Source organism: Gaeumannomyces tritici, assembly GCF_000145635.1.
Source record: "Gaeumannomyces tritici R3-111a-1 unplaced genomic scaffold supercont2.1, whole genome shotgun sequence".
In the NCBI taxonomy this organism is placed as follows: Eukaryota; Fungi; Ascomycota; class Sordariomycetes; order Magnaporthales; family Magnaporthaceae; genus Gaeumannomyces; species Gaeumannomyces tritici.
In genome coordinates this window covers 7,556,350-7,577,646 of record NW_008804545.1, presented here as the reverse complement: position 1 = coordinate 7,577,646, position 21,297 = coordinate 7,556,350, and the positions used below count along the sequence as shown (strand labels likewise).

At 61.5% G+C, this 21,297-nt stretch overlaps 10 protein-coding genes across 10 annotated transcripts; 5 read left to right on the top strand and 5 right to left on the bottom strand.

The window, feature by feature from the left end:
* Window positions 1-134: 134 nt before the first annotated feature.
* GGTG_02408 (hypothetical protein) lies at window positions 135-1,693 on the bottom strand. The gene has a single exon (XM_009220180.1). It carries the CDS (start codon window positions 1,608-1,610, stop codon window positions 261-263), a length of 1,350 nt encoding a protein of 449 aa, XP_009218444.1. The 5' UTR covers window positions 1,611-1,693; the 3' UTR covers window positions 135-260.
* Window positions 641-6,312, top strand: GGTG_02407 (hypothetical protein). The gene is made up of 2 exons (XM_009220179.1): window positions 641-2,279; window positions 2,348-6,312. Exons 1-2 carry the CDS (start codon window positions 2,157-2,159, stop codon window positions 4,913-4,915), a joined length of 2,691 nt encoding a protein of 896 aa, XP_009218443.1. The 5' UTR covers window positions 641-2,156; the 3' UTR covers window positions 4,916-6,312.
* Window positions 4,917-6,659, bottom strand: GGTG_02406 (hypothetical protein). Its single transcript, XM_009220178.1, has 5 exons — window positions 5,875-6,659; window positions 5,615-5,785; window positions 5,447-5,509; window positions 5,300-5,363; window positions 4,917-5,222 (listed from the first exon to the last, which is right to left on the bottom strand). The coding sequence occupies exons 1-5, from the start codon at window positions 5,992-5,994 to the stop codon at window positions 5,152-5,154; spliced, it is 489 nt and encodes a 162-aa protein (XP_009218442.1). The 5' UTR covers window positions 5,995-6,659; the 3' UTR covers window positions 4,917-5,151.
* On the top strand, window positions 6,549-9,087 carry GGTG_02405 (NAD-dependent malic enzyme). Its single transcript, XM_009220177.1, has one exon. The coding sequence runs from the start codon at window positions 6,939-6,941 to the stop codon at window positions 8,772-8,774; it is 1,836 nt and encodes a 611-aa protein (XP_009218441.1). The 5' UTR covers window positions 6,549-6,938; the 3' UTR covers window positions 8,775-9,087.
* A 516-nt stretch (window positions 9,088-9,603) lies between these two features.
* Window positions 9,604-9,906, bottom strand: GGTG_02404 (hypothetical protein; the record flags this gene model as incomplete). The annotated part of the gene is made up of 1 exon (XM_009220176.1): window positions 9,604-9,906. One exon carries the CDS (start codon window positions 9,904-9,906, stop codon window positions 9,604-9,606), a length of 303 nt encoding a protein of 100 aa, XP_009218440.1.
* Window positions 9,860-10,326, top strand: GGTG_02403 (hypothetical protein; the record flags this gene model as incomplete). The annotated part of the gene is made up of 1 exon (XM_009220175.1): window positions 9,860-10,326. The coding sequence occupies exon 1, from the start codon at window positions 9,991-9,993 to the stop codon at window positions 10,324-10,326; it is 336 nt and encodes a 111-aa protein (XP_009218439.1). The 5' UTR covers window positions 9,860-9,990.
* A 684-nt stretch (window positions 10,327-11,010) lies between these two features.
* GGTG_02402 (hypothetical protein) lies at window positions 11,011-11,996 on the top strand. The gene has a single exon (XM_009220174.1). It carries the CDS (start codon window positions 11,113-11,115, stop codon window positions 11,770-11,772), a length of 660 nt encoding a protein of 219 aa, XP_009218438.1. The 5' UTR covers window positions 11,011-11,112; the 3' UTR covers window positions 11,773-11,996.
* Window positions 11,997-12,797: 801 nt separating this feature from the next.
* Window positions 12,798-14,416, top strand: GGTG_02401 (hypothetical protein; the record flags this gene model as incomplete). The annotated part of the gene is made up of 2 exons (XM_009220173.1): window positions 12,798-12,828; window positions 12,882-14,416. The coding sequence occupies 2 exons, from the start codon at window positions 12,798-12,800 to the stop codon at window positions 14,414-14,416; spliced, it is 1,566 nt and encodes a 521-aa protein (XP_009218437.1).
* Window positions 14,417-14,594: 178 nt separating this feature from the next.
* Window positions 14,595-16,325, bottom strand: GGTG_02400 (oryzin). The gene is made up of 4 exons (XM_009220172.1): window positions 15,879-16,325; window positions 15,445-15,798; window positions 15,283-15,379; window positions 14,595-15,211 (listed from the first exon to the last, which is right to left on the bottom strand). Exons 1-4 carry the CDS (start codon window positions 16,179-16,181, stop codon window positions 14,748-14,750), a joined length of 1,218 nt encoding a protein of 405 aa, XP_009218436.1. The 5' UTR covers window positions 16,182-16,325; the 3' UTR covers window positions 14,595-14,747.
* Window positions 16,326-18,200: 1,875 nt separating this feature from the next.
* On the bottom strand, window positions 18,201-21,090 carry GGTG_02399 (hydrolase). The gene is made up of 6 exons (XM_009220171.1): window positions 20,235-21,090; window positions 19,982-20,166; window positions 19,454-19,860; window positions 19,065-19,388; window positions 18,849-18,979; window positions 18,201-18,766 (listed from the first exon to the last, which is right to left on the bottom strand). Exons 1-6 carry the CDS (start codon window positions 20,828-20,830, stop codon window positions 18,424-18,426), a joined length of 1,986 nt encoding a protein of 661 aa, XP_009218435.1. The 5' UTR covers window positions 20,831-21,090; the 3' UTR covers window positions 18,201-18,423.
* Between the last annotated feature and the right edge of the window lie 207 nt (window positions 21,091-21,297).

Below are 21,297 nucleotides of genomic sequence, written 5' to 3'. Positions count from 1 at the left end.
AACTAGGTACCCGGCTCATACGCTCTCCGGAACGTATCTCTTCTCTATTCGGCTCCGACTCCGACTTGGCCATTTATCCTCGTCTTCATTTGCGGCTACAACACTCGACTCGATACCCTTCTTGCAACATTTCATTCTGGAATTACATACTTTTGTATTTGTATGCTGATAAACTAGTATTACGTTAGACAATTACCATAAATCATAAAGCTTTCGACTATTAACGACCCGTTACGACCTGAAGACTCCTGGCCAGACTCCTAAGGGATCCTGAGCACGACCTTGGAGTTGTCAACACCGCTTCCCTGCTCGGCCACGCCGCCCTGCGCGATGGCAATCTCTCCGCTCTCGTCGTCGGCGGCGAAGAAGGCGGCCGAGAGGAAGGGCGCGTTGAGAGAGCAGCCGCGCAGGCTTATTGCCATGGTGCACCAGCCCCTGGCCTCGTCAATGGGGTCCTGGAAGCGGGCGTAGTTGCGCATCGGGACCTTGACGACGGCCGTCTCGCCCTCCCGGACGCCGACGAGACTGTACTCCATGAAGTGGTCCGCGGGGATGTCCTCGCACTTGCCAGGCCACGAGAGGTAGTTTCCCTGGTACGGGGTCGGGTGGCTCGGGTTGAGGCGCAGGCCCGTGACGTTGTAGTAGGCTTCGACGTCGACGGGGTTGTGGGCGTCGCCGACGCCGCCTGAGTCGAGGATGCACTCGGTCTCGACGCCCGGGCTGGTGGTGTCGATGGGGATGGGCGCGACTCCGTTGAAGGACAGCTTGGCGGCGTGCGTGTAGTACTCGTAGAGGCTGTAGCCGAGGCCCTTGAGGCGCGGGATCCGGACGAGTGGGCCCGAGTACTTGGACGTGTCGATGCCGCCCAGCAGGCCGGCGCCCGTGAAGGTGCCGCGCACGTCGTCGGGCCGCCTCTCCATCCACAGCGATTGCACCGGCGCCGAGATGCGGCCCTGGTCGAGAAGGTTCTGGCGGAACGACGGGCCCGTCGTGTTCCTGGCATTGGGGTCCGGGCTGGAGAAGTAGGGCGCTATGCCTAGGATGGAGTAGTCGTACTTCGGCTTCTCGGCGCACGAGTTCTCGGCGGCGCTAAATGTGCGCTGCTGCAGGTACGGCACGAGGGCGACCTCGACGTCGGACACCTGGGACGAGAACTTGTTGAGGTGGTTGGTGAAGGCGAAGGTGTCGTTGACGATCTTGTTGGCCCGGTACCACTTGGTAAGGCCACCGCCGTAGCCGTAGTCGCGGGCCCAGGGCCGCGGGGCCGTCGCCGTCTTGGACAGGGACGGGTCGTAGGTCCCCTCCTCAGGCACCGTGGCGTTGCAAGGGCCCTGGCAGGTCAGGTAGCGGCAGCCCCAGTTCTGGGTCGCGTTGGGCGAGAAGACGAAGAAGTCCGGGCTGCCCAGGTCGTAGCACACCTCGATGCTCTGGTCCGAGTAGGGCAGGACCAGGCTGGTGGCGAACTTGTTGTTCTGGCCGTACTTCATGTGCACCGGCATGTGCACCGTCGGCACCACGGCGCCGGCCTCGACCGCGGCCGGGGCGGCTGCCGCCAGGTGTGCGAGGGCCACGATGGCCGCGGCGGCGGATGCTTGGGAACTGGACTTCATCTTGCTAACGGGGGCTGTTTGGAACGAAGGGCTGTTAGGGAGAGGTGAGTGTCGCGGTGGCGCAGCAGTGGTGAGTGGTGGTGATGCTGGCCGAGCCGACCTGCTTTATAGCGGCCAGCCCAGAAGGGGGTTGGCAATAGAGCCTTGGTCGCGCGCACCAATGTGGTGTCATTGGTGGGGTCTACGGAGTCTCCCGTATTCGAAGAGGCTAATGCGACCCTGTAGTTTACCCCGTACTAACCCCCTTGCTCCCCCTGGTTGACGACCATCAATCGCCGCAATTGGAAGGTGGCCCAGCGGCTCCGGCGGTGAACACGAGCTGAGATGGGTGCATGAATCCACAACCTCCGGGGAAATTTGCTCCAAGGCCGCCGTTCCCCTGAGCTGTGGGCCTTCATCGTCATCGTGACAACCGCCCGTCGCCGGCAATATCAAGAAGCCTCTTTGCCGTCCGCTTAAAGGCCAGCCTGCCTCCCCCGTCGTCGCCATGCTCTCGCGAGTTCTCGACTGCGGCACCTCCGCAACACCACACCGCCACCAGTCGCGATGTTGGGCCTTGCCCTTCTCCTTTCCGTCCTCGGGCTCGCCCGCAAGGCGGCTTGCGAGAACACCGCCGCCGCCGCCAGCGTACCGGCCGCTGTCAAGCAGTTTATCGTTGAGTTTGGCAATGTACGGCGTCTCACCGTCTGCCACCTTTTTTTGTCCTGCAAGGATGCTAACTTGGCGGCGCCTGACAGGGACTTCTACCTCGAGACTTGGCGGCGGATGCATCGGTGAAACTCGTAAAAACGTACGAGTCGCCCTTGTTCACCGGCGCCGTGGTTGAGTTGGACTCGGAGGGCAGCGCGGCGAGATTCGCCGCCGGGAAGCAGGTGGTCAACATGTGGCCCAACCACGTTGTCGCACTGGACGAGCCCCTGGACGTGAAGAGCTTCCTCAACGACGTGTCGGCGGTCGACTACTCGGTCCACAAGGCCACAGGGGTCGACCGTCTGCACGCGGCCGGCATCCTGGGCCAGGGCGTCAAGGTCGCTGTCGTCGACACTGGTGTGTGGCACAAGCACCCGGCACTTGGCGGCGGCTTCGGGCCCGGCTTCAAGGTCGCCGGCGGGTGGGACTTTGCCGGCGACGCGACCAGCCCCAAGGTCGCCAAGAAGCCCGACGCAGACCCGCTCGACCAGCTGGGACACGGAACGCATGTCGCCGGCATCGTCGCTGCCGTGAGCGACGGCTTCGTCGGCGTCGCGCCCAACGCCACCCTCCTGGCCTACAAGGTCATAGCTGGATATGGCGGAACAGACGCGGCGACCATCATGGACGCCTGGCTGCGCGCCTACGCCGACGGCGCCGACGTCATCACCACCAGCATCGGCTCCCTCGTCGGGTGGCAGGACAACGCCCTGACCGTGGTGGGGTCCCGCATCACCCGCCAGGGAGTCATCATGACCATGTCCGCCGGTAACAACGGCGCGGACGGTGCCTTTTACGGCAGCGAGGCCGGCTCCAGCGACGACGTCCTGGCCGTCGCTTCGGTGCAGGCCGAAGTGTCACCTGCCACGCGCTATCAGCTGACCGTCACCCTGGGCGGCGTCTCCAACACCACCCAGGGCGGCTACATGTCCGACGACGTCTTCTCCCCGGACGTCAGGGGCTGGCCCGTCGTGGCACTGAGCATGGATCCCGAGACTGCGGCCGACGCTTGCGCGCCGTACCCGGCCGGCACCCAGAGCCTGACGGGCAAGGTGGCCCTCGTGCGCCGCGGCGGCTGCACGTACGCGGTCAAGCAGCGCAACCTCGAGGCCCTCGGCTGCAAGAACATGCTGGTCTACAACGACAACAGGGCGCTCACCAACCCGGGCTCGACGCTGCCCACCAGTACCATGGCCATGATCACGGCCCCGGCCGGCCACGCCATCATCAAGGCCCTCGCCGCCGGCGCCGCCGTCACGGTGGACTTTTCGCGCGGCGGCGGCCTCGTGGGCCAGCCCGACGCGCTCGGCGGCACGCCCAGCACCTTTTCGTCGTGGGCCGCCACCTACGACCTGCTGCTCAAGCCCGACGTCGCGGCGCCCGGCGGCAACATCTTTAGCACCTGGCTCGACGGCGAGTTCCAGGTGCAGAGCGGGACGTCCATGGCAACGCCCTACATGGCGGGCATCGCGGCCCTGTACATCAGCGCTCTTGGCGGTCGCGACAAGCACGGCCCCAACTTCGCCCTCGACTTCAACAGGCGCGTTATTGCGTCGGGCAAGTCGCTGCCGTGGTACGACGGCACCACCAAGAGCGACCGCTTCCTGGCGCCGTCGCTGCAAATAGGCGGCGGGCTCGTCAACGCGTCCAGGGTGCTCTACGCCGGCACGACGCTCGACAAGGCCAAGATTAGCCTCAACGACACGCGCAACTTCCAGGGCGTGCACGAGGTGACTGTCACCAACGCCGGCGCCTCGGCCGTCGCCTACAACTTCACCCTCGAGCCCGCCGCCGGCTTCGAAGTCCTGGACCCCTTCATGCGCCAGTGGGACACGTGGGGTATGAAGACCTTTGCCTCCCTGTCCCCGTTGGACCTCGTCCCCGACGTCCAGCTGCCCGAGCCCTTTAGCCTCGGGCCGGGCGAATCCAAGAAGGTGACGGTGGCGTTTGCGAACCCCGAGGCCAAGGGCTGGAACGCGACCGTGATCCCGACGTACAGCGGCAAGCTGCTGGTGCGCGGCGACAACGGCGACGCCCTGTCGCTGCCGTACCTGGGCGTGGCGGCGAGCCTGTACGAGACGAAAAAGGTGTGGCGCAACACGTACCCGCTCGCGTTCGGCGGCGAGCCCTGGACGTCCATCGACGTCAAATCCAACTACACCTTCAACCTGACCACGGGCGTGCGCGACTACCCATTCGTCTTCATGTCCTTCGACTGGGGCGTGCGCGAGCTGCGTTGGGACGTCTTCGAGGCCGACTGGGCCGAGGACGAGTGGCGGTACCCGCCCGAGAGCGGCGGCGCAAAGGGGTTCGTCGGCGCCGTGGCCGTGTGGGAGGGCGAGCTGGACCCGGCCTTTGAGCCGCCCACGGACCTGTCCGACCCGGCCGTCAACGGCCAGGTCACGCCCATGCCGGCCCGGTTCCTAAGCCGCTTCGGCATGACGCAGCCCAGCGACAAGAAGTGGCACTGGCTGGGCAAGATGGCCGACGGGAAGCAGATCGCGCCCGGGAACTACACGATGCGCGTGGCCGTGTCACGGCCGCTTGCAGATCTGTCGAGGGCGGACGGCTGGGAGGTTTGGAGGCGCGCGATACAGGTGCTTCCGATGAAGTAGATGGGCATTGGATATATGTTTTATAGCTACCTAAGGGACTACAGCTCACCCCGCTAACTTCCACCTGATAACAATGAGAAGAAATGCCAAAGTGGTTGGAAGGAGTGACAATGTGGGATCATAAAATCCCAAACAGCCGGGAGAGACAGCAGTAACTACTTGATTACTGCACTGAAGCAAACCACAAAAGAAAAGAAAGGGTGGAGCAAAGTCGGCAGAGATAAGACGGCAGCTTCTCAGTTACCGCTCGAGTTCGGGAGCTGGCTGCCAATCTCGCACAGCACCTCGGTGTAAATTTTCGGGGGCCCTGTTGGGTATGGCACTGGATGTCAGGCAAATAACCACATGTGATAAAGCTGGTGCGGGCTGGATTTGGGGACGTACATCTCCACTGATCCTCGGCCTCGACCGACGCAACCCACTGCTGCTTTCCAGCACTCGGGATTTGCTGCAAGTTTCACGCGCAGTGTTATTAGACGGAGAGTCAAAGGCCACACAGTTGTTGTTCTTATGAGCAAAAATGGGACTTACAAACACGCCGGGCGAGGTACCGCAATCCCGGTTGATGAGGGTATCGCAGACTCGGATGTAGAACTGCATGCGCATGGGGCGGGCCTTGTCAGCAAAATAGGATCGTGGATGATGGCGGACAACGGCTGGTCCTCGCCCAATAAGGAAAGGGGAAGAAGAGTCACAGACGTTGGTGTCACGCAGGATGGTCTTGAGCTCGTTGTCCCGATAGAAGTCGCGCGACTGGCCGGACAGGATGTTGCCGCTGGGGTTGATCTTGGTCCAGGAGCTCTGGTCGTAGCTGTACTGGAGCTCGGCCGAGATGGTGGCCCCGTTGTAGAAGTGGAGCTGCCCCATGGACTGTTTTGTTGTTATGGCAGAGCCGGATCTTGTCAGCGGATTCCGATGAGGGTGACGGGAATGTACGGCACGGTGTCTGCACGACTCACCATGAACCTGTAGTTGGCACAAGTGTCGCGCTTGACCAGTGCGCTCGGCTCGTTGGGACTCATGGGTGCCGGGGCGGCCAGAGCCGGGATGGCCAGGGCGAGGAGGGAGTTCAGGAGCATTTTGAACAGGAGTGCTTGCGTGAAAGGCAGAGTGCGATGCTTGTCTGGTGTTTGAGAGGGTGGATGAGTGTGCTTGTGTTCTAAAGACAGATCCAAGTTGCTAAATGGCAGCAGTTTTGGTCGACTTTATACTTGCCCCTTTGGTCTATCAGATACATCTCCTATGAGCCCAGAGCACAGGTACCAACGGCTTCCCCGCATCACTTCCCCAACCTTTGTGCCGCCGTTGAGCAGTTCACGTTGCCAAGCAAGCTCAGCTGTCGCGAGCTAGCTGACGCGGAGAGCGCAGCGAATGGTAGCCCATCTCGGTTCCCGTTTGGGCAGTATGCTATATGCGTAGGGCCACTGGGGACCCCAGGTTGTAGGCTCAGCTCGCAATGGGCAATGTCAACGAAAGGGAATGCTGACACTGCCTCCGGAAAGGAGAGTTGGGGGCGGGGGATAGATTGAACCATTAGAGCCAAGTGCTTGCCGGCGACATCTGCTGCATCAATATTAACTGCGCCTGTTCTGTATTCGTGGCCGTCTCAGCTTGCTTGTGCTAGGAACGCTCTCCAGATGGCAGCCGAGGATTTCTCGGATACCTTCCAATTGCCATGGCGGTTTGCTTGGTCTGGATGCGCCGGCTTTGGGTGTCTTGGAGAGGAGCATGTTATGGGTGTATCTTGTCGGCGCTTTCAAGCTGGAATATCGGGCCGGCGGGGTAGCTCGAGTGACGTTTGGTTGCGTCACTCAAGTTCCATGTTCCGTGCCGGTTTCTTCCGCTCGATTTCACGCAGGGCTCACTCTGCGTCCTGCATTTAGTGTTGGGTTATATTATTTGCCTGTTCACAGCATTTCCAAGTAGGTGGCAGCATCCCAAGCCACACACCGTCTTGGCACAACGAGTCGCCACACCCCCTGAGCACATACTCTACAGCAAATACTAAGCCATCTTGGCAAACATGCCCGGGACCTCCAAGTTTGCGCATCTCCCCCTAAGCACCAGCGGCCCGCTCGAGTGCGCCCTGGCGGGGACGGCGTTGCTGAACCACCCCTTCTTCAACAAGGGCACCGCCTTCACCAAGGATGAGCGCCGCGACTTTGACCTATCGGGCCTGCTGCCACAGAATGTGCAGTCGCTAGAGCAACAGGTCGAGCGGGCATATGCGCAGTACTCGGCGCAGGCTAACGACCTGGCAAAGAACTCTTTCTTGACGTCGCTCAAGGAGCAGAATGAGGTGCTCTTCTTCCGCCTGCTGCACGATAACCTGCCTGAGATGTTTAGCGTCGTCTACACCCCGACTGAGGGCGACGCCATCCAGGACTACTCGCGCCTGTTCCGCCGGCCCGAGGGCTGCTTCCTCAACGTGCGCGACGCCGGCCGCGTCCGCCACGACCTGGCCCAGTGGGGGCGGGCCCAGGACGTCGACTACATCGTCGTATCGGACGGCGAGGAGATCCTGGGCATCGGCGACCAGGGCTGCGGCGGCATCCTCATCTCGTCGGCCAAGCTCACCCTCGCCACCCTCTGCGGCGGCGTGCACCCGAACCGCACCCTGCCCGTCGTGCTCGACTGCGGCACCGACAACGAGGCCCTGCTGCGCGACCCGCTCTACCTCGGCCTGCGCGAGCGCCGCGTCCGGGGCGAGCCTTACGACGCGCTCGTGGACGAGTTCGTCCGCGCCGCCCGCGACCTGTTCCCGCGCGCCTACATCCACTTTGAGGACTTTGGCCTCGCCAACGCCCGCCGCATCCTCGAGCGCTACCGCCCGCGCGTGCCGTGCTTCAACGACGACGTCCAGGGGACGGGCTGCGTCGCGCTCGCGGCCATCATGGCGGGGCTGCGCGTGGCGGCGGCGGCGGCCGGTGGCGACGGCGACGGCGATCGTGGCCAAGGGCGGCTGCTGGCGGGCCTGCGGCTCGTCGTTTTCGGCGGCGGCAGCGCCGGCATGGGCATCGCGGACCAGGTGCGCGACGCCGTGGCCGCCGAGCGCGGCGTGTCCAAGGCCGAGGCGGCGCGGCAGATCTGGGTCGTCGACCGCCCGGGCCTGCTCACGACTGGGGTGCGGACCGACGACGCGCAGCGGGCCTACGCGCGGCCCGAGGACGAGTGGCGCGGCAGGCCGACGGACCTGCTGGGCGTCGTGCGCGAGGTGAAGCCCAACGTGCTGGTCGGCACGTCGACGGTCCCCGGGGCCTTTACGCGCGACTTGGTCGAGGCCATGGCGCAGGGCGCCGATCGGCCGGTCATCATGCCGCTGTCGAACCCGACGCGGCTGCACGAGGCCGTGCCGGCGGACCTGCTGGCGTGGACGGGCGGCCGGGCGCTCGTCGCGACCGGGTCGCCGTTCGAGCCCGTCAGGGGCCCGTGGGGTGAGGGCGGGGAGGAGGTGGAGGTGGAGGTGGCCGAGTGCAACAATTCGGTCGTGTTCCCCGGCATCGGGCTGGGGTGCGTGCTGAGCCGGGCGCGGCTGCTGACGGACCGCATGCTCGTCGCGGCCGTGCGCGAGCTGGCGGCCCTGAGCCCGGCGCGGGCGGACCCGACGGCGCCGCTGCTGCCGGGCGTCGACGCTGTCCGCGACGTGAGCGTCGCCGTCGCCAAGGGGGTGATCAGGGAGGCCGTGGACGAGGGCGTCGCGACCGAGGAGGGTATCCCTGGTGATGACGGTGAGCTGGACGAGTGGATCCGCGAGCAGATGTGGTCGCCTGTCTACCGGCCGCTGCGCCGGGTTGACATGGGCAGTGCCACGAGGGAGGCTAAGGGGGAGCTGAAGATTGCGGGCACGTTGGGAAAGTAGACTTTCCCAGGAGGGCAATTTCATTTTTATCCGAACTCTCCTGTCTGCGGACGGCCAATAACGTTCTTGGTGGCATGCTCGGCAACGATTTGCTCATGGTTTCGGGGTATAACCGCTGCACCGGCTGACAACTTCGGACCACGGTATGAACTGTCTCATGGGAATTGACGTGATTGCAAGCGTGACACACGGGATACAGTTGTGATTGTTAGTCCATATCCGAACACGATGATATCGGCTGTCGTGGCCACCCCCAGTGGAGGTCCCTTGCCCTGATGCTATAATTAAATTCCGTGCCCTAAAGTTAACCATGCCAACGGCAATCGTCCGGCCAGTGAAGGGGAACGTTTAGGGATGCATCGGACATGTGGCAGCTGTGCACCTCCAAAGATGGGAAATTTCATTATCAGCCGAACTGGGTTGCAGGGTGAGAATTTGACACTACCAAAGAGATTCCGATGGCATGCTGGGAGGGCAACGCAAGATAACGGATTGTGATATGGATCCGGTCTACTCATCCGAGCAAAAAGCCTTCATCATTCTGGTGCCGGGTGGGGAAGAGGCGAGTAGCAGCTTTCGTGGAAGACGAAGATTGTAGCATTAGCCACTCCCGTATCACAGGCCATCTATATGCCCTTCCCAACGTAGCTTCCCCAAGTGCAAGACAATATTTCTTTCGTCTACAAAGCTATACGCGACTTCCCGCATGCGATAAACGAAAAAAAAAGCAAATGTTTCCAACTCCCGCCAACGCTACCAGTTTTAAAAGTTTCGTCCCAAAGTTGTATTGCGAATCAACGCGATGGCGGAGGCGCCCTCACGGTTTGCCCTAGGCCCATTTTCCCCATTTCTTGCCTCCCTTCTTGCCCCATTTGTCGGCCCCCTTGCTGCCACCAGCAGCGGCACCGGCTGCCGCCCCCGCGCCTACGCCCGCCGTGACTGCTCCCGCTGCCCCGCCCAGGAGGCCTCCAAGGACGGCGCCGACGTCAGAAGGGTTGGATATGCTGGTGGCCGCTGCCCGGTTGGTGCTGGCGTCCCCTGCAGGGATGGGGAGCGCCAGGGCGGTGTAGGCAAAGTAGAGAGAATTTTCTGATATGTAACTGTTTCTTTTCCTTTTATAGCGTCTGTTCATGGCGAGAAAGCGGTAGTTTTTATACCCACGTTTGAAGAGAAGCCAGCGGGCGATGGCGTCATCTCCGCACACGTGAAATAGAGAATGAATGCCGGAGAAATTCCGGCATCATGGAGGCGGGGGTATGAAGAAAAAGAGACCATCTCGAGTCGTGGCGCTGCTGGAGGCCCGGGTACGATGCCTCCTGCCCTAGACCGTTACGGCTCCGAGATTGGGGCGGCTGAAACGGCCGGCGCCTACAAAGACGCAGCGCCGGAAAAGTATTCCTGCGCGGGCCATGGCTCGTTCCCCGCGAGTTGGGTTTCCTCCATCCCATGCCGTGGATCGGATGAGCTATGGCTCGGCCTGGGCAGCCTGCGCCGAGCACGAGTAGGGGTCGACAACGACAAGATAGGGCTGGGGGTATCGGCAAGACAATAAGTAATGCGAGCTACCAACATAGCTCATCTATAGTATCAGGAGACTGCCATTCTTTTCTCAGGCGCATCAAAACGAGTTGACAAGATACCTATCATTGCTCTGGAGCTCCGGTCTAGAAAGGGGCCAGCAAGCAAGACGAAAAGATGCAGGTCGATCTAGACCCGCGCCTACTGCAGTGGTGACTATAATGGGCGAGTTTTCCTCCTTGAATGTAATTCGAATCCGCACGTCGACTAGCCCCGGCGGCCCGTTGTCTAGCTTTGAAGCAATGAGCGCCGGATTGACGAAAGCAGGGAGGGAAGTCCTTAACCTCTTTCGACCGCAGTGTGGTCGCGATCTCTTGTCGATTTCGATGTAGTCGGATGTAACCCACCCACTGGTCGACGCGAGAACAGGCGGTACTTTTGCCAGATGCGCTCACCTAACGTTGCATTATTCGGCCATTCTCACCGTGGTGAAGACAAAGAATCTCCACATGCACCGTGCCTTTGATGGATATCACGGCGTGACTTGGCCTCCGCCTCTCCATCCTGGCCGGGTTTCGGGTAGCCAATGGGCAATTATGATGCCGAGGGGTGGTATTTGCGGGGACCTCGGTCGTCACGAGGGGCCGAACCAGCAGCCGCGTTTAAGCCGCGCCAGGCGGTTGCTAGAAGTATAAATGGACCCGGGTCCACGAGAAAACGAACCTCGGCTCTCCCTTGCTCGCATGACTCTCGACATCCCACCTCGCCATCTTCTCCCCTCCTCTCTCAACAAGCCGTCCGCAAGACCAAAACAGCAACGATGAAACTCTACACATTCCCGGATCCCGCGCCTAACCCGCGGCGCGTGAGGCTCTTCTGCGCCGAGAAGGACATCGAGGTCGAGTCGGTGATGCTCGATCTGATGAAGGGTGAGCACAAGTCGGCCGACCTCCTGGCGCGCAACTCGCTCGGCCAGCTGCCGGTGCTCACGCTCGACGACGGCAAGACGCACATCGCCGAGACGGTGTCCATCTGCCGCTACCTGGAGGGGCTGCACCCGGACAAGGGCCCGCGCCTGTTTGGGAGCACGCCGCTCGAGCAGGCCCAGGTCGACATGTGGATCCGGCGCGCCGAGTTCCAGGTCGGGCAGCCCATCGCCAACTTCTGGAGGCACGCGCACCCCTTCACGGCCCGGGTGGTCGAGCAGCACAAGGCGTTTGGCGAGTCGAACCGCGCCGCGCTGGTAAAGGCAGTGGCCTGGCTGGACAAAGAGATGAGCGACGGCCGGGAGTGGCTTGCGGGCGCCTTCTTCTCCATGGCCGACATCGCGGCCGTCACCAACATCGATTTCGCCACCTACATCGGGATGGCGCCGCTCGGCGACGAGGGCTCCGGGCCCCAGCACGTTCGGGCCTGGCACGCGCGCGTCAACGCGCGCCCGGCGTTTGTGGCCAAGCCGAACGTGACTCCGTCGCTGTAGGCGCCATTATATCGACTATGGGCAGCGCTTGCCCGGGTAGAAGCTGGGCCAATCGATAGATGGGGCGAGGGTACATTCATTTTGGGAGGTCGTCAGTCCGCCTTGCGATGGGCAACCACGCGGCTCCGTCAATCCGGGTGTGCCTAGATAGCCTAGATACGGGCATCACCGTTAGATCAAAAATAGCAAGAGCGCTTTGTGCCACCAACATATCTGATACCCAGCACTATGAGGTGTTGGAAGTGAGACATAATTCTTTTCAATGGATGTGGGCCTAGCTTTGGAGGGACTTTGGAAGGAATGCGCTGAGCTGGTCCAGTCCAGAAGGCGCGGGTGGCTGAGCTTACGTCAGTCCCGTTGGGTCCCTGCATCAGGCTGCGGCCTCTGAGTGAACAGCAGCAAAAATAGACGCATCGCATCGCCTGCGAGGCCCCCCAGCTACAAATTACAATGTCGAGTTTACCACCCATGGCAGCGGCAGCCAGTCCGCCTTTCCCCCCTTGGTCTTGTCCAAGGCAAGGTGCCGTGGCTGTCGTCGTCGCCGTCCATTGCCTCCCCAACCTGGGCAAGACACGATGTCTGATTGACCCAAACTTTGGCGTCCTCTTTGAGTGCATGAGATTGGGGGCCGGCGCCTTGACGCAGGATCGTGGGGAAGGCCCCCAGCACTATGCTTCTTCTAGTTGGCCTCAAAGTCGATCCTGCCTGAATGCTAACCAGCAATCTCGCGCTTACGGACCCGATTTCCTAGTTGTGCAACCCCGAGGGACGCAGATTTCCCATTGGCCTGTTCTGCTCAGCCGCAGCGGCTACGCTTACTCTCCGGTTGCACATTACTCTGTCGGCCCCATACTTTCTGTCTTTTTCTTTTTCTTTCACCTTGACGACCGCTCTCGGTTATCCTCCATCATCACAATCCAACACACCCCCCTAACCCTGCTGCTTCCGCCTGAGAAGCCCTCCTAGAAGCCCTCCTAGCATGTCGACTGGGCCGCCAACGGCTCGAGCCCAGCAGCAACTCGAGCATGAGCTGCAACCGCACCAGGCGTCACCACGGTCCGATAACATCAATGACGACCCAACGAGCCCAAAAGCACTTCGCGATCAAGTTTACACGGCATACCCCCAGGTTGCCGAATCCAACTACCCCGAGGTTGTAACGGCAAACTACCCACAGGCTTTTACTCCTTCGGCAGTGTACCCCGAATTTATAGATTCAAACTACCCCGAGGCCGTTCCCATCCCGGCAGAGAAGCTAGTCCAGAGCCCCGGTGGACATCACTACTCGCACCACGATGGCCTGCTTGCTTCTCAGGCTGGACCTCCACCACCCGAGCCCCTCCCTTTGTGGCGGCGGAGGAGAGCCTGGCTAGTGGCAGTCGTTGTTGGCTTGATAGTCATTGGCATCGTGCTCGGCTGCGTATTGGGTCTAGTCGTCTTCCGCCGCCCCGGCTCTGGGGATGCCCCGGCGCCGGCGTCTACATCACCCTCGACACCCGCAGCCACTATGCCGTCAGGGACCAGCAGCTGCACCAGCACCGTGTGCGCGGCACAGGCAGTGACCGCCGTCGCGGGCGGCGACGGTCGGGCGCATCTGTTCGCCCGCGCCCCTGACGGCTCCTGGAAGCAGGTGTCATCTGTGCCGGGCGGCGGTGGCGACTCGTACGGGAACTGGACGTCGCGCGGCGGGAGCTTCAACGGCCCCCCCGCCGTCCTCGCCTGGACATCGGCGGCCAGCACGTGGGGCGGCGGCGCGACTGTGTCGCTGTTTGGTGTGTCGCCGTCCAACAAGCGCACCATGGTCAGGCACGTCGGCCTGGGGTCGCCCAACGGCGGCGTCGACGCGACCCTCTTCGCCGACGTCGGGATGCCCGACAGCGCCACGACAGAGCCGCCGACGCTGTGCTCGCCGAGCAACGGCCGCGTCGACGTGTGGATGCGCGCGCCCAACGTGACGCTTAACAAGACGGCGCCGGGCATGATCCACAAGCGCATCGACAACGAGGCTAGCTGGGAGGCGGTCACGTACGAGTGGTCGGGCGCCGGCGACCTGGTCCCCGCGTCGCGCTTCAGCATCGTCTGCCGCGATTCGGACGCCTTCCACGATACGGTCGTATACGGCAACGGCACCGCCGGGTCCTCGGCCTGGCACCGCCAGTTCATCCCCTCCAATTGGGGCAACTGGACCGACATGGGCGGCGACTACGCGCCCGGCACGGACCCGGTCCTCCTCGAGACCTCGTCGCAGCGCTTCGACTTTTTCGGCCTCGGCAGGGACGCGCGCCTGCACCACTGGAGCTGGTCCGCCGGCTCCGGGTACAGCAAGACCGAGAGCCTGGGCGGCGACACATTTGCCAGCGTGCCCGCCGTGGCCCTGTCGGGCGCCAAAAAGGACCGGATAGAGGTCGTCGCGGTGGGCAAGGACGACGGCAGGCTCAAGCATCTCGGCTTCGCCATCGACTCCCCGGTGTCGACCCCTAAGTGGGAGGACCTCGGTGCGGTGGCCAACAGCGCGCCGTCGCTCGTAAGGACCGCGGCGGGGGCCGTCCACGCGGTCACGACCGGCGTCGATGGTTCTGTGTGGTACGCCTCCAGCAGCAATGGGTGGGATAAGATTGCATGGAAGCCGATACCAGGGCTGTGAAGACGGATAAGCCCACAAAGAGGGTGTAATGAGAATGATTAAGCGAGCGATTTTTAAGCCAAGCATAAACACTGAGCCGGATTCTCGGTAATAATATTACATCTGGATATCCCCTACATGTTCGGATACCATCACGTCAATCTGAGACTTTTTTGAGGGGCAAGTGCACCATAGGGGTCGGGGCGAACGAGACGCGGAGTTGATGTCGTAAATCAAAGCTAACATGCCGTGCAATATCCCGCCATTCCATAATCATCACCCAGCCTAATCATAGCCCAACGCCCATCATCTATTAACCATCCAAGCACACCATATACACACACAACCACGTCTAGGCAGTCGCGCCGTTAAAGGCAATCAGGTTGGGGCTATCTGTCCCCTCCAGCCCCGTCACGACGTCCTTGGTGGCCAGCGTCTTGAGCCGGGCCGTAACGGCGGCGGGGCTGCCGAGCGCGGTCACGCCCTCGAGCGCCTTGAGGTACAGCACCAGGCCCGAGACGTGCGGGGTGGCCATGGAGGTGCCGTCGAGCACGTCCGCCTCGCGGTGCGACGACCCGATCCAGGCCGACTCGACGCCGACGCCCGGCGCAAAGATGTCGACGACGGGCCCGTAGTTTGAGAACCACGCCATGGCGTTGCCGACGTCGATGGCGCCGACGGTGACGGCGTTGGGCGCCGACGCGGGCGAGTACTGCGACGCGTCCCACGCGCTGTTGCCCGCCGCCGCGACGGTGAGCACGCCCGCCTGGTAGGCGGCCTCGACGGCGGCGTTGAAGGCCTCGGAACGGCCGCCGCCTGGTTGGGTGAGGTGACGTTAGCAAAGAGAGAGAGAGAGAGAGAGAGAGAGAGAGAAGCGGCTCACTCACCCAGGCTCATGCTGATGACGGACTTGGTCTGGCGCCCCTCGGCCGTGATGTTGTTGACGGCCCAGCTGAAGCCGTCGAGGACGATGGCGGTTGTGGACTGCGGCATCCAAGGTTAGAAAATGGCCCAGGTTTGAAAAGGTAGCAAAAAAAAAAAAGACTAACCGATCCCGTGTCAAAAACGCGAATGCTGACAACCGACGCCTTCTTGGCCACGCCGTACGTCTTGCCCGCCACGGTGCCGGCCACGTGGGTGCCGTGGCCGATCTTGTCGACGAACTCCGTGTTGGGGTAGGCGTTGTAGCCGAGCGAGCCGCGCCCCTCGAACTCGACGTGCTCCGTGTCTAGTCCCGTGTCGATGATGTAGGCGTACAGGCCCTCGGCCGACCCGGCCGCGTCGTAGACGTAGTCGGTGCTGCCGGGCGTCCGGTGCGAGATGCTACCCAGCCCCCACGGCGCGTTTGGCTGCGTGGTGAGGTTGTAGAGGTCCCAGACCAGGTCGGGCTCCACAAAGGCGACCTTTTTTTTTCCCCCCATCGGGTCAGAACAGTCGTTGTTGGCTAGAGGTTGGAGGGGGAACAACAACTATAGTATCTTACCTCTGCGCTCTTCTTAATCTCCTGTAGTGTGGCGGTATCAAACGACCCCGAGTAGGCGGTGAAGCCGGCGCCGAGGTTAAACACCTTGTCGACACCCGTCGTGTCCCGCTTGGAGATGCTGCGGCGGTGCACATCGCCGACCCAGGACAAGTGGCTCTCGAAAGAGGCCGCGCTGGCGCCCTGCTTGAGCGTGACGATGTAGCTGTTGGGCACCGCCTGCGCCGCGGCCGGCTTGTCCACCGGCGCCGCGAGGGCGGGGAGGACGGCCGCCAGGTGCAGCGCGAGAGTCTTGAGGCCGACCATTTTGATGGACGGGTTTGGGGCTCGTGGGGGTGGCCGTTGGAGGGGACAATGGTTTGAAGCTGCTCAGGGAAGACGACGGGGAAGACGAGGAGGTGCTTGCTCTGATGGAAAAGACGATCAAGCTATGGCCAGGGGACATGCCCCCTTTTTATCTTCCCCGCGAGCGCTTAGATAGGAGAGCCACCCATCCCTTCCGCGGCCATTAATCCTGACCTCACGACACGACATCGACGCCGCAGATTACTCCACGCCGACATGTACCTTTGGAGACCGACGTCGCAAAGCACTTTCGTGCTCGTAAGCCCGTCTTGCGCATGTGAGGAACGAGAGACTACCACCCGGCAGCTTCCTAACCAGGTAAAGGGGCGCGGCCTAAGCGTGCCAATATTATTGCATGACAGCAGAAACCGGGAAACTCTGGAACGATAAGGAGACACCGCTGGCGGTGAGGAGGGCAGTGCCATGGGGGAAAGGGGAAGGTGCCAGAGGTCAGGGAGGGTGGGGGGAGTCCCGGGATGCATGTGGTTGTGTGGGTGAACTTTTGTTCACGGCCATAGTCCCGCTCTGCTCGTGTGCTGGCCCCAAGATGACGGCTTTCCTCTGGACGTCAGGGGGTTCCCGCGGGCGCCATGCCCTCCTCCCTTCACGTCGTGCGTAGACGCGATAACGGCTGGTGCGGTCTGGGGAGTCACGAGGACCCAAGGAGGTGCGGCCGTGTGTCAAGAGGGGCATTCTGCAGGCGAGTCAGCACATTTCTTCTCGGCAGGTGCAGGAACTAAGCCACTATCGACTTTCCCTCGTCGAATAAGCAGATAGAGGACGTTGTGTGTCCCAAGTGGGACGTGGAGCCGCAGAACGTCCGTATAATCCACCATCTTATGTTGAGGAACAATACCGCCCGGCTGGTTCCGAGGCCAAGGGGGTCCAGGCCGCGGCGAAAAAAAAAAAACCGTCGGTGGACCCTGGCGCGCGCGGCCATCCCGTTATTTGGCAAATCTCTATTTTTCCTCCGCCCGGTATTGCGTTGTGCGCAAGGGCTTGGCGAGGGCGGAAGGCAACATAGACGAAGGGCGGGACGAGCGAGCGGGAAGGGAAATTGAGTCGCAGGGTGTGCGGCGAGCCAACGGGAGCATGGGACCCAAGCAAACAGGGCCAAGTGTTTTCCTCTGGTCGAGGGTGCGTGATGGCTGGCGCGCCCAGGCCTGGGCCCTGGAACGGACGAGCCAACGCCCTTGGCAAGGTTGCAGTAGATGCGGCCGCTCCTGGGTGAGGGACGCCGTATGATGCAATGGCTAGGTACGAGAAGGGCAGGTGGTGGCGAGTTAATATATAAATCGGGCTCGAGTGGTAGCCATGAACTGCCTCGGGACCGCTTGTATATATTGACCTCCACCCCCACTTGGCCCAGAGCTCGCTAGGCTGACGGACCCGTGCGGTGTTTGGCTGCGTTTCCCTGTTGTTCGTGCAGATTATTTGGCTGCAAGATCCCCGTTATTGCAGCAACTATGCATAGCGAGATAGCGTGATAAGGACGCGATCTGGAAGCTTGTGTCGGTCCTGAGCCTTTTAAATAAGGGGCCGCCTCACTTGACTGGCTCCCTTGACTGTAACGCACACGTGGGCACATGTCGTACTCGCGATTTCTATCTTGGATGGGATTAGTTGCACGTGTGTGTGATGGGCACGTGTACGCAGATCCGTGGGAGGCCAGGCCCGTGGAACGGTGCAACGCGTGAGCTTGCATTAATTTTGAGATGCGACGGGACGCCGAGGCGAAGTCGGACCCTGAAGGATGCGATAGCTCACCGGTCCTCGTGCTTGAGCTGGGCTTAGAAGTGTTTTGGACAGTCAGCGGATGGCTCGGATCAAAGCGGACGACGGCGATTGGACATTGCTGTGTTCCTTTCGTCTACTTCTCTGCGGCCTTCCTTTTCCAGCGACTAGCAGGTCCACGCAGATGCTACGCTACGCGACCGACGGCGAGCAGAGATACCGAAAAGGCGGGATGCAACGAGAACACTGCAGAAGATTGATGTCTGGGCGCGCGGCCAAGGCAGATCTGGCAGGCTGTCACGTATAACACGTCTTGGCTGCATCGGCACGGTTCCGATACCTGTAGATGTCGGTCTAAAAATAGCAAAACGAAAAGTGTACGTGAGTTCGAGGCTGATTTGAAAAATCAAGCACGTAAACCTGTGAGAAACGTAAACTCGCTTCAATGCCGCTTCCATTCCCAAGACAGTCAACTTTGCATCATCAGGCGACCTGCATCGAACTCGCCAGCGCCGGTGCCGCCGCCGACTTTGCCTCCCCTGCTCGCGGCAGCCGCGTACAGAGCCTGGATGTCTGCTCTCCACTGTTCCTCGTCGACGTGCATCTCGCGGCGGTCGTACGTAACGAGCCCGTTGACCTCACCCTCAACGTCGGTGGTCTGTGTCCAGACGGCGCCACTGCATTCGAAGCGCTCCGTCTGGTCGCGCAGTTCCGTGAGGAGCTGGTGCGAGCGGTAGTTGTAGGAGTCCTTGTCCTTGTTGATCTCGTATGTTTGGTCAACCTGATCGATGGCCTGCTTCACGTTCCAGAGACTGCGGGTGGGATCCAAGGTTAACACAAGCTCGGCGCATAACGCTGCAGGAGGGCGGAAAGGTGGAAGCAGAGCAGGCGTACTGTTCGATGGTAGTGTTGAGCCCGACGCCGCCAAATTCTCCTTGGAAGCCTATCCGATTGGAGTCGTGCGGAGACGACGGGCGCGAGTAGAAGGGAGTGCCACATTGGGGAGAGGCATATTTGTGATTGTCCTGTACTTTCATGTCAGTATTGGCTTCAAAGGATAAGATGGGGTTGGTGATGGCGGGCCGAGGAGGTAGGTGGTAGAGGACGCACCGAATAGTCGCCAAAGCCGTGGTCGTTCCAGCCAGTAACCGAGTTGACCAGCCTAGTCGGATCCAAATCACGAACCATGTCGGTCAAGGGACCCTCTGCCGGAGGGTCGTTGATCTGTCCCCAGCCTTCGTTGTAAATGATCCAGGTAACGATGGAGGGATAGCTGCGGTGCTCGGTGACCATAAGGGCCAACTGGCGCTGGAATTCGGCCTGTTGGTCATTGGTCGCTTGGGGTCTGTCGACGGGAAAGGATGGCATGTCTTGATACACCATCAAGCCAATCTCGTCGCAGGCCCGATAGAAAAGGTCGGGCTCGATCTTGATCTGCAGGGGGGAAAGGTGCATGAGCAGGTAGACGGATCACTGAAATGGAAGGGAGATGTACTCACGTGTTTGCGAACCATGTTGAAACCAAGCCGCTTGAGCAGCTTCAGGTCGAAAACCATGGCCTCGTAGCTGGGCGGTGTGTGCAAGCCGTCTGGCCAAAACCCCTGATCAAGAGTTCCAAAGTGGAAGAGGAACTCTCCATTGATCAATGGCCGCTGGACACCCTGGACGACACCGCGCGACACGGTGCGGAAGCCTGTGTAGCTCGTCACCGAGTCGTTGCCGAGCTTGACGGTGATGTTGTACAGGTTGGGGGTGTCGGGCCACCACAGTCGCGGCGAGTCCACATTGAAGGAGAAGGACTGGTCCGCAACTGCCGAGTGCGAGCCAACCTCGGCGCCGCCGGACTCGGTGACCGATACGCTGACGCTGGCATTGGCTTGACCAGCGCTGTGAGCCGTGATGGTGACTGTGATGCAGAAGCGCGGCGAAACGCACCATAGACTACGTCAGCTGATCTGCTAGTGATCAAACTTCACGTGGTTTAACCAACGGGCGGGCTCCAGGCAGTGCCTGCCATCCCAACTTACCCTTCCCATCCATGTCCGCCGCAACGTCTAGAGCGGTAATATAGTCGTCAGGGGCGTGTTCTAGCCAGACCGACTGCCACACGCCTGAGCAAGACCGATAGAAGATGTGCGAGGGGTTTAAAACCTGCTTCCCGGCAGGAACAAGGAAACCCTCCCTGTTGGTAGGATCATGTACAAACAAAGTACTGCAGTGATAGAGGGTGTGAGCCAATGCCGAGGGCTACTTCAAAAGGCAAAAACGAAGGAAACTTACAGGAGGTTGTCCTGGTCGTACGAGACGTGCTCCGTCACGTCGACTGTGAAGCGGAAGTAGCCACCAATGTTGTGGCCGACCTCGACGCCGTTGATAAACACCCTCGTCTCGTAGTCGACAGCCTCAAAGTTCAGCAGCGTGGTACCGCGGCCTCCCCAGCCGCCAGGGACCCTGAAGTTGGTGGCGTACCACATGTACTCGACATCGAGCTCCTGCAGGCCCGACAATCCGCTTTCGACGCACGACGGTACCAGCACCTCGCGTTCGAGCAGGCCCGAAGGCGGGGCGACCAGCTCGCGGGCACCGCTGGCGGAGCGCCAGGTCCACAGGCCGTTGAGCGACTTCCATCCGTCATGGCGGACCAGCTGGGGTCGCGGGTACTTGGGCCACGGGTTTGTGCCGACCTCGTACGTCCAGTCCGTGTCCAGCGGCGGCTTCTGGACCGCGTAGGGCGTCGGCGTCGGCGTCGCACGGGGCGGGCTGGGAAACGGCAGCGGCAGCGACGGGAATGGGTCGAACTGCCGGTTGGCCAAGTGCGCCAGCGTGCCCAAGGGGGCGACGCCGGACAGGAGGAGGACATGCTGCAAGAGACGCATGATTTGCGTGCTGCTGCTGCCTTGTGGGCTGCCTGAGGTGTGATATTGAGCGCACCGTCTAGGCCGCAGACATCAAGGCGAGACGGATCAAGAGAAAGGAGGCAAAAGCAGGTGGCTGAGGCGCCTTAATGAAGCATTCCAAGGAGATAACAGGATGAGATGCGGGCGGAAGAAATGGGCCCAGCCGAAGTCAGGTTAGCGGCGGCTTGTGCGACTGACGTCGCAGCGGCAGTCCATCCCCGGTCGAAGCAGGGCTGGTAACGAGCTGGGGGCGGGGGATCGGCGGCGCTGTAACCCCTGGGCCGCCCTCGTGCCGCTGCTGTCTGGGCGCCGTCAGTCCAGACCTCGGGCTGCGGGCCTTGCTGCTCATGCACGACGACCCATCTTTGTCATGCGTGTAGGCCATCGTTCCACGAGTAAAGGTCACAAAGCGACTCCTATGGCCATCGGGGGGTCATGAACTCGGT

Bases quoted from the DNA above. Each gene is read 5' to 3' on its own strand.
- GGTG_02408 (XM_009220180.1), bottom strand. From the start codon at position 1,610: ATGAAGTCCAGTTCCCAAGCATCCGCCGCCGCGGCCATCGTGGCCCTC.
- GGTG_02407 (XM_009220179.1), top strand. From the start codon at position 2,157: ATGTTGGGCCTTGCCCTTCTCCTTTCCGTCCTCGGGCTCGCCCGCAAG. The intron at 2,280-2,347 runs GTACGGCGTCTC...GGCGCCTGACAG, and splicing joins TTATCGTTGAGTTTGGCAAT to GGACTTCTACCTCGAGACTT.
- GGTG_02406 (XM_009220178.1), bottom strand. From the start codon at position 5,994: ATGCTCCTGAACTCCCTCCTCGCCCTGGCCATCCCGGCTCTGGCCGCC. The intron at 5,786-5,874 runs GTGAGTCGTGCA...ACAACAAAACAG, and splicing joins GTGCCAACTACAGGTTCATG to TCCATGGGGCAGCTCCACTT. The intron at 5,223-5,299 runs GTACGTCCCCAA...CATACCCAACAG, and splicing joins GGCCGAGGATCAGTGGAGAT to GGCCCCCGAAAATTTACACC.
- GGTG_02405 (XM_009220177.1), top strand. From the start codon at position 6,939: ATGCCCGGGACCTCCAAGTTTGCGCATCTCCCCCTAAGCACCAGCGGC.
- GGTG_02402 (XM_009220174.1), top strand. From the start codon at position 11,113: ATGAAACTCTACACATTCCCGGATCCCGCGCCTAACCCGCGGCGCGTG.
- GGTG_02400 (XM_009220172.1), bottom strand. From the start codon at position 16,181: ATGGTCGGCCTCAAGACTCTCGCGCTGCACCTGGCGGCCGTCCTCCCC. The intron at 15,380-15,444 runs GTTAGTCTTTTT...TGGATGCCGCAG, and splicing joins GCGTTTTTGACACGGGATCG to TCCACAACCGCCATCGTCCT. The intron at 15,212-15,282 runs GTGAGTGAGCCG...TCACCCAACCAG, and splicing joins CGTCATCAGCATGAGCCTGG to GCGGCGGCCGTTCCGAGGCC.
- GGTG_02399 (XM_009220171.1), bottom strand. From the start codon at position 20,830: ATGCGTCTCTTGCAGCATGTCCTCCTCCTGTCCGGCGTCGCCCCCTTG. The intron at 18,980-19,064 runs GTGCGTCCTCTA...ATGAAAGTACAG, and splicing joins ACGGCTTTGGCGACTATTCG to GACAATCACAAATATGCCTC. The intron at 18,767-18,848 runs GTACGCCTGCTC...TCCCACCCGCAG, and splicing joins CTCAACACTACCATCGAACA to TCTCTGGAACGTGAAGCAGG.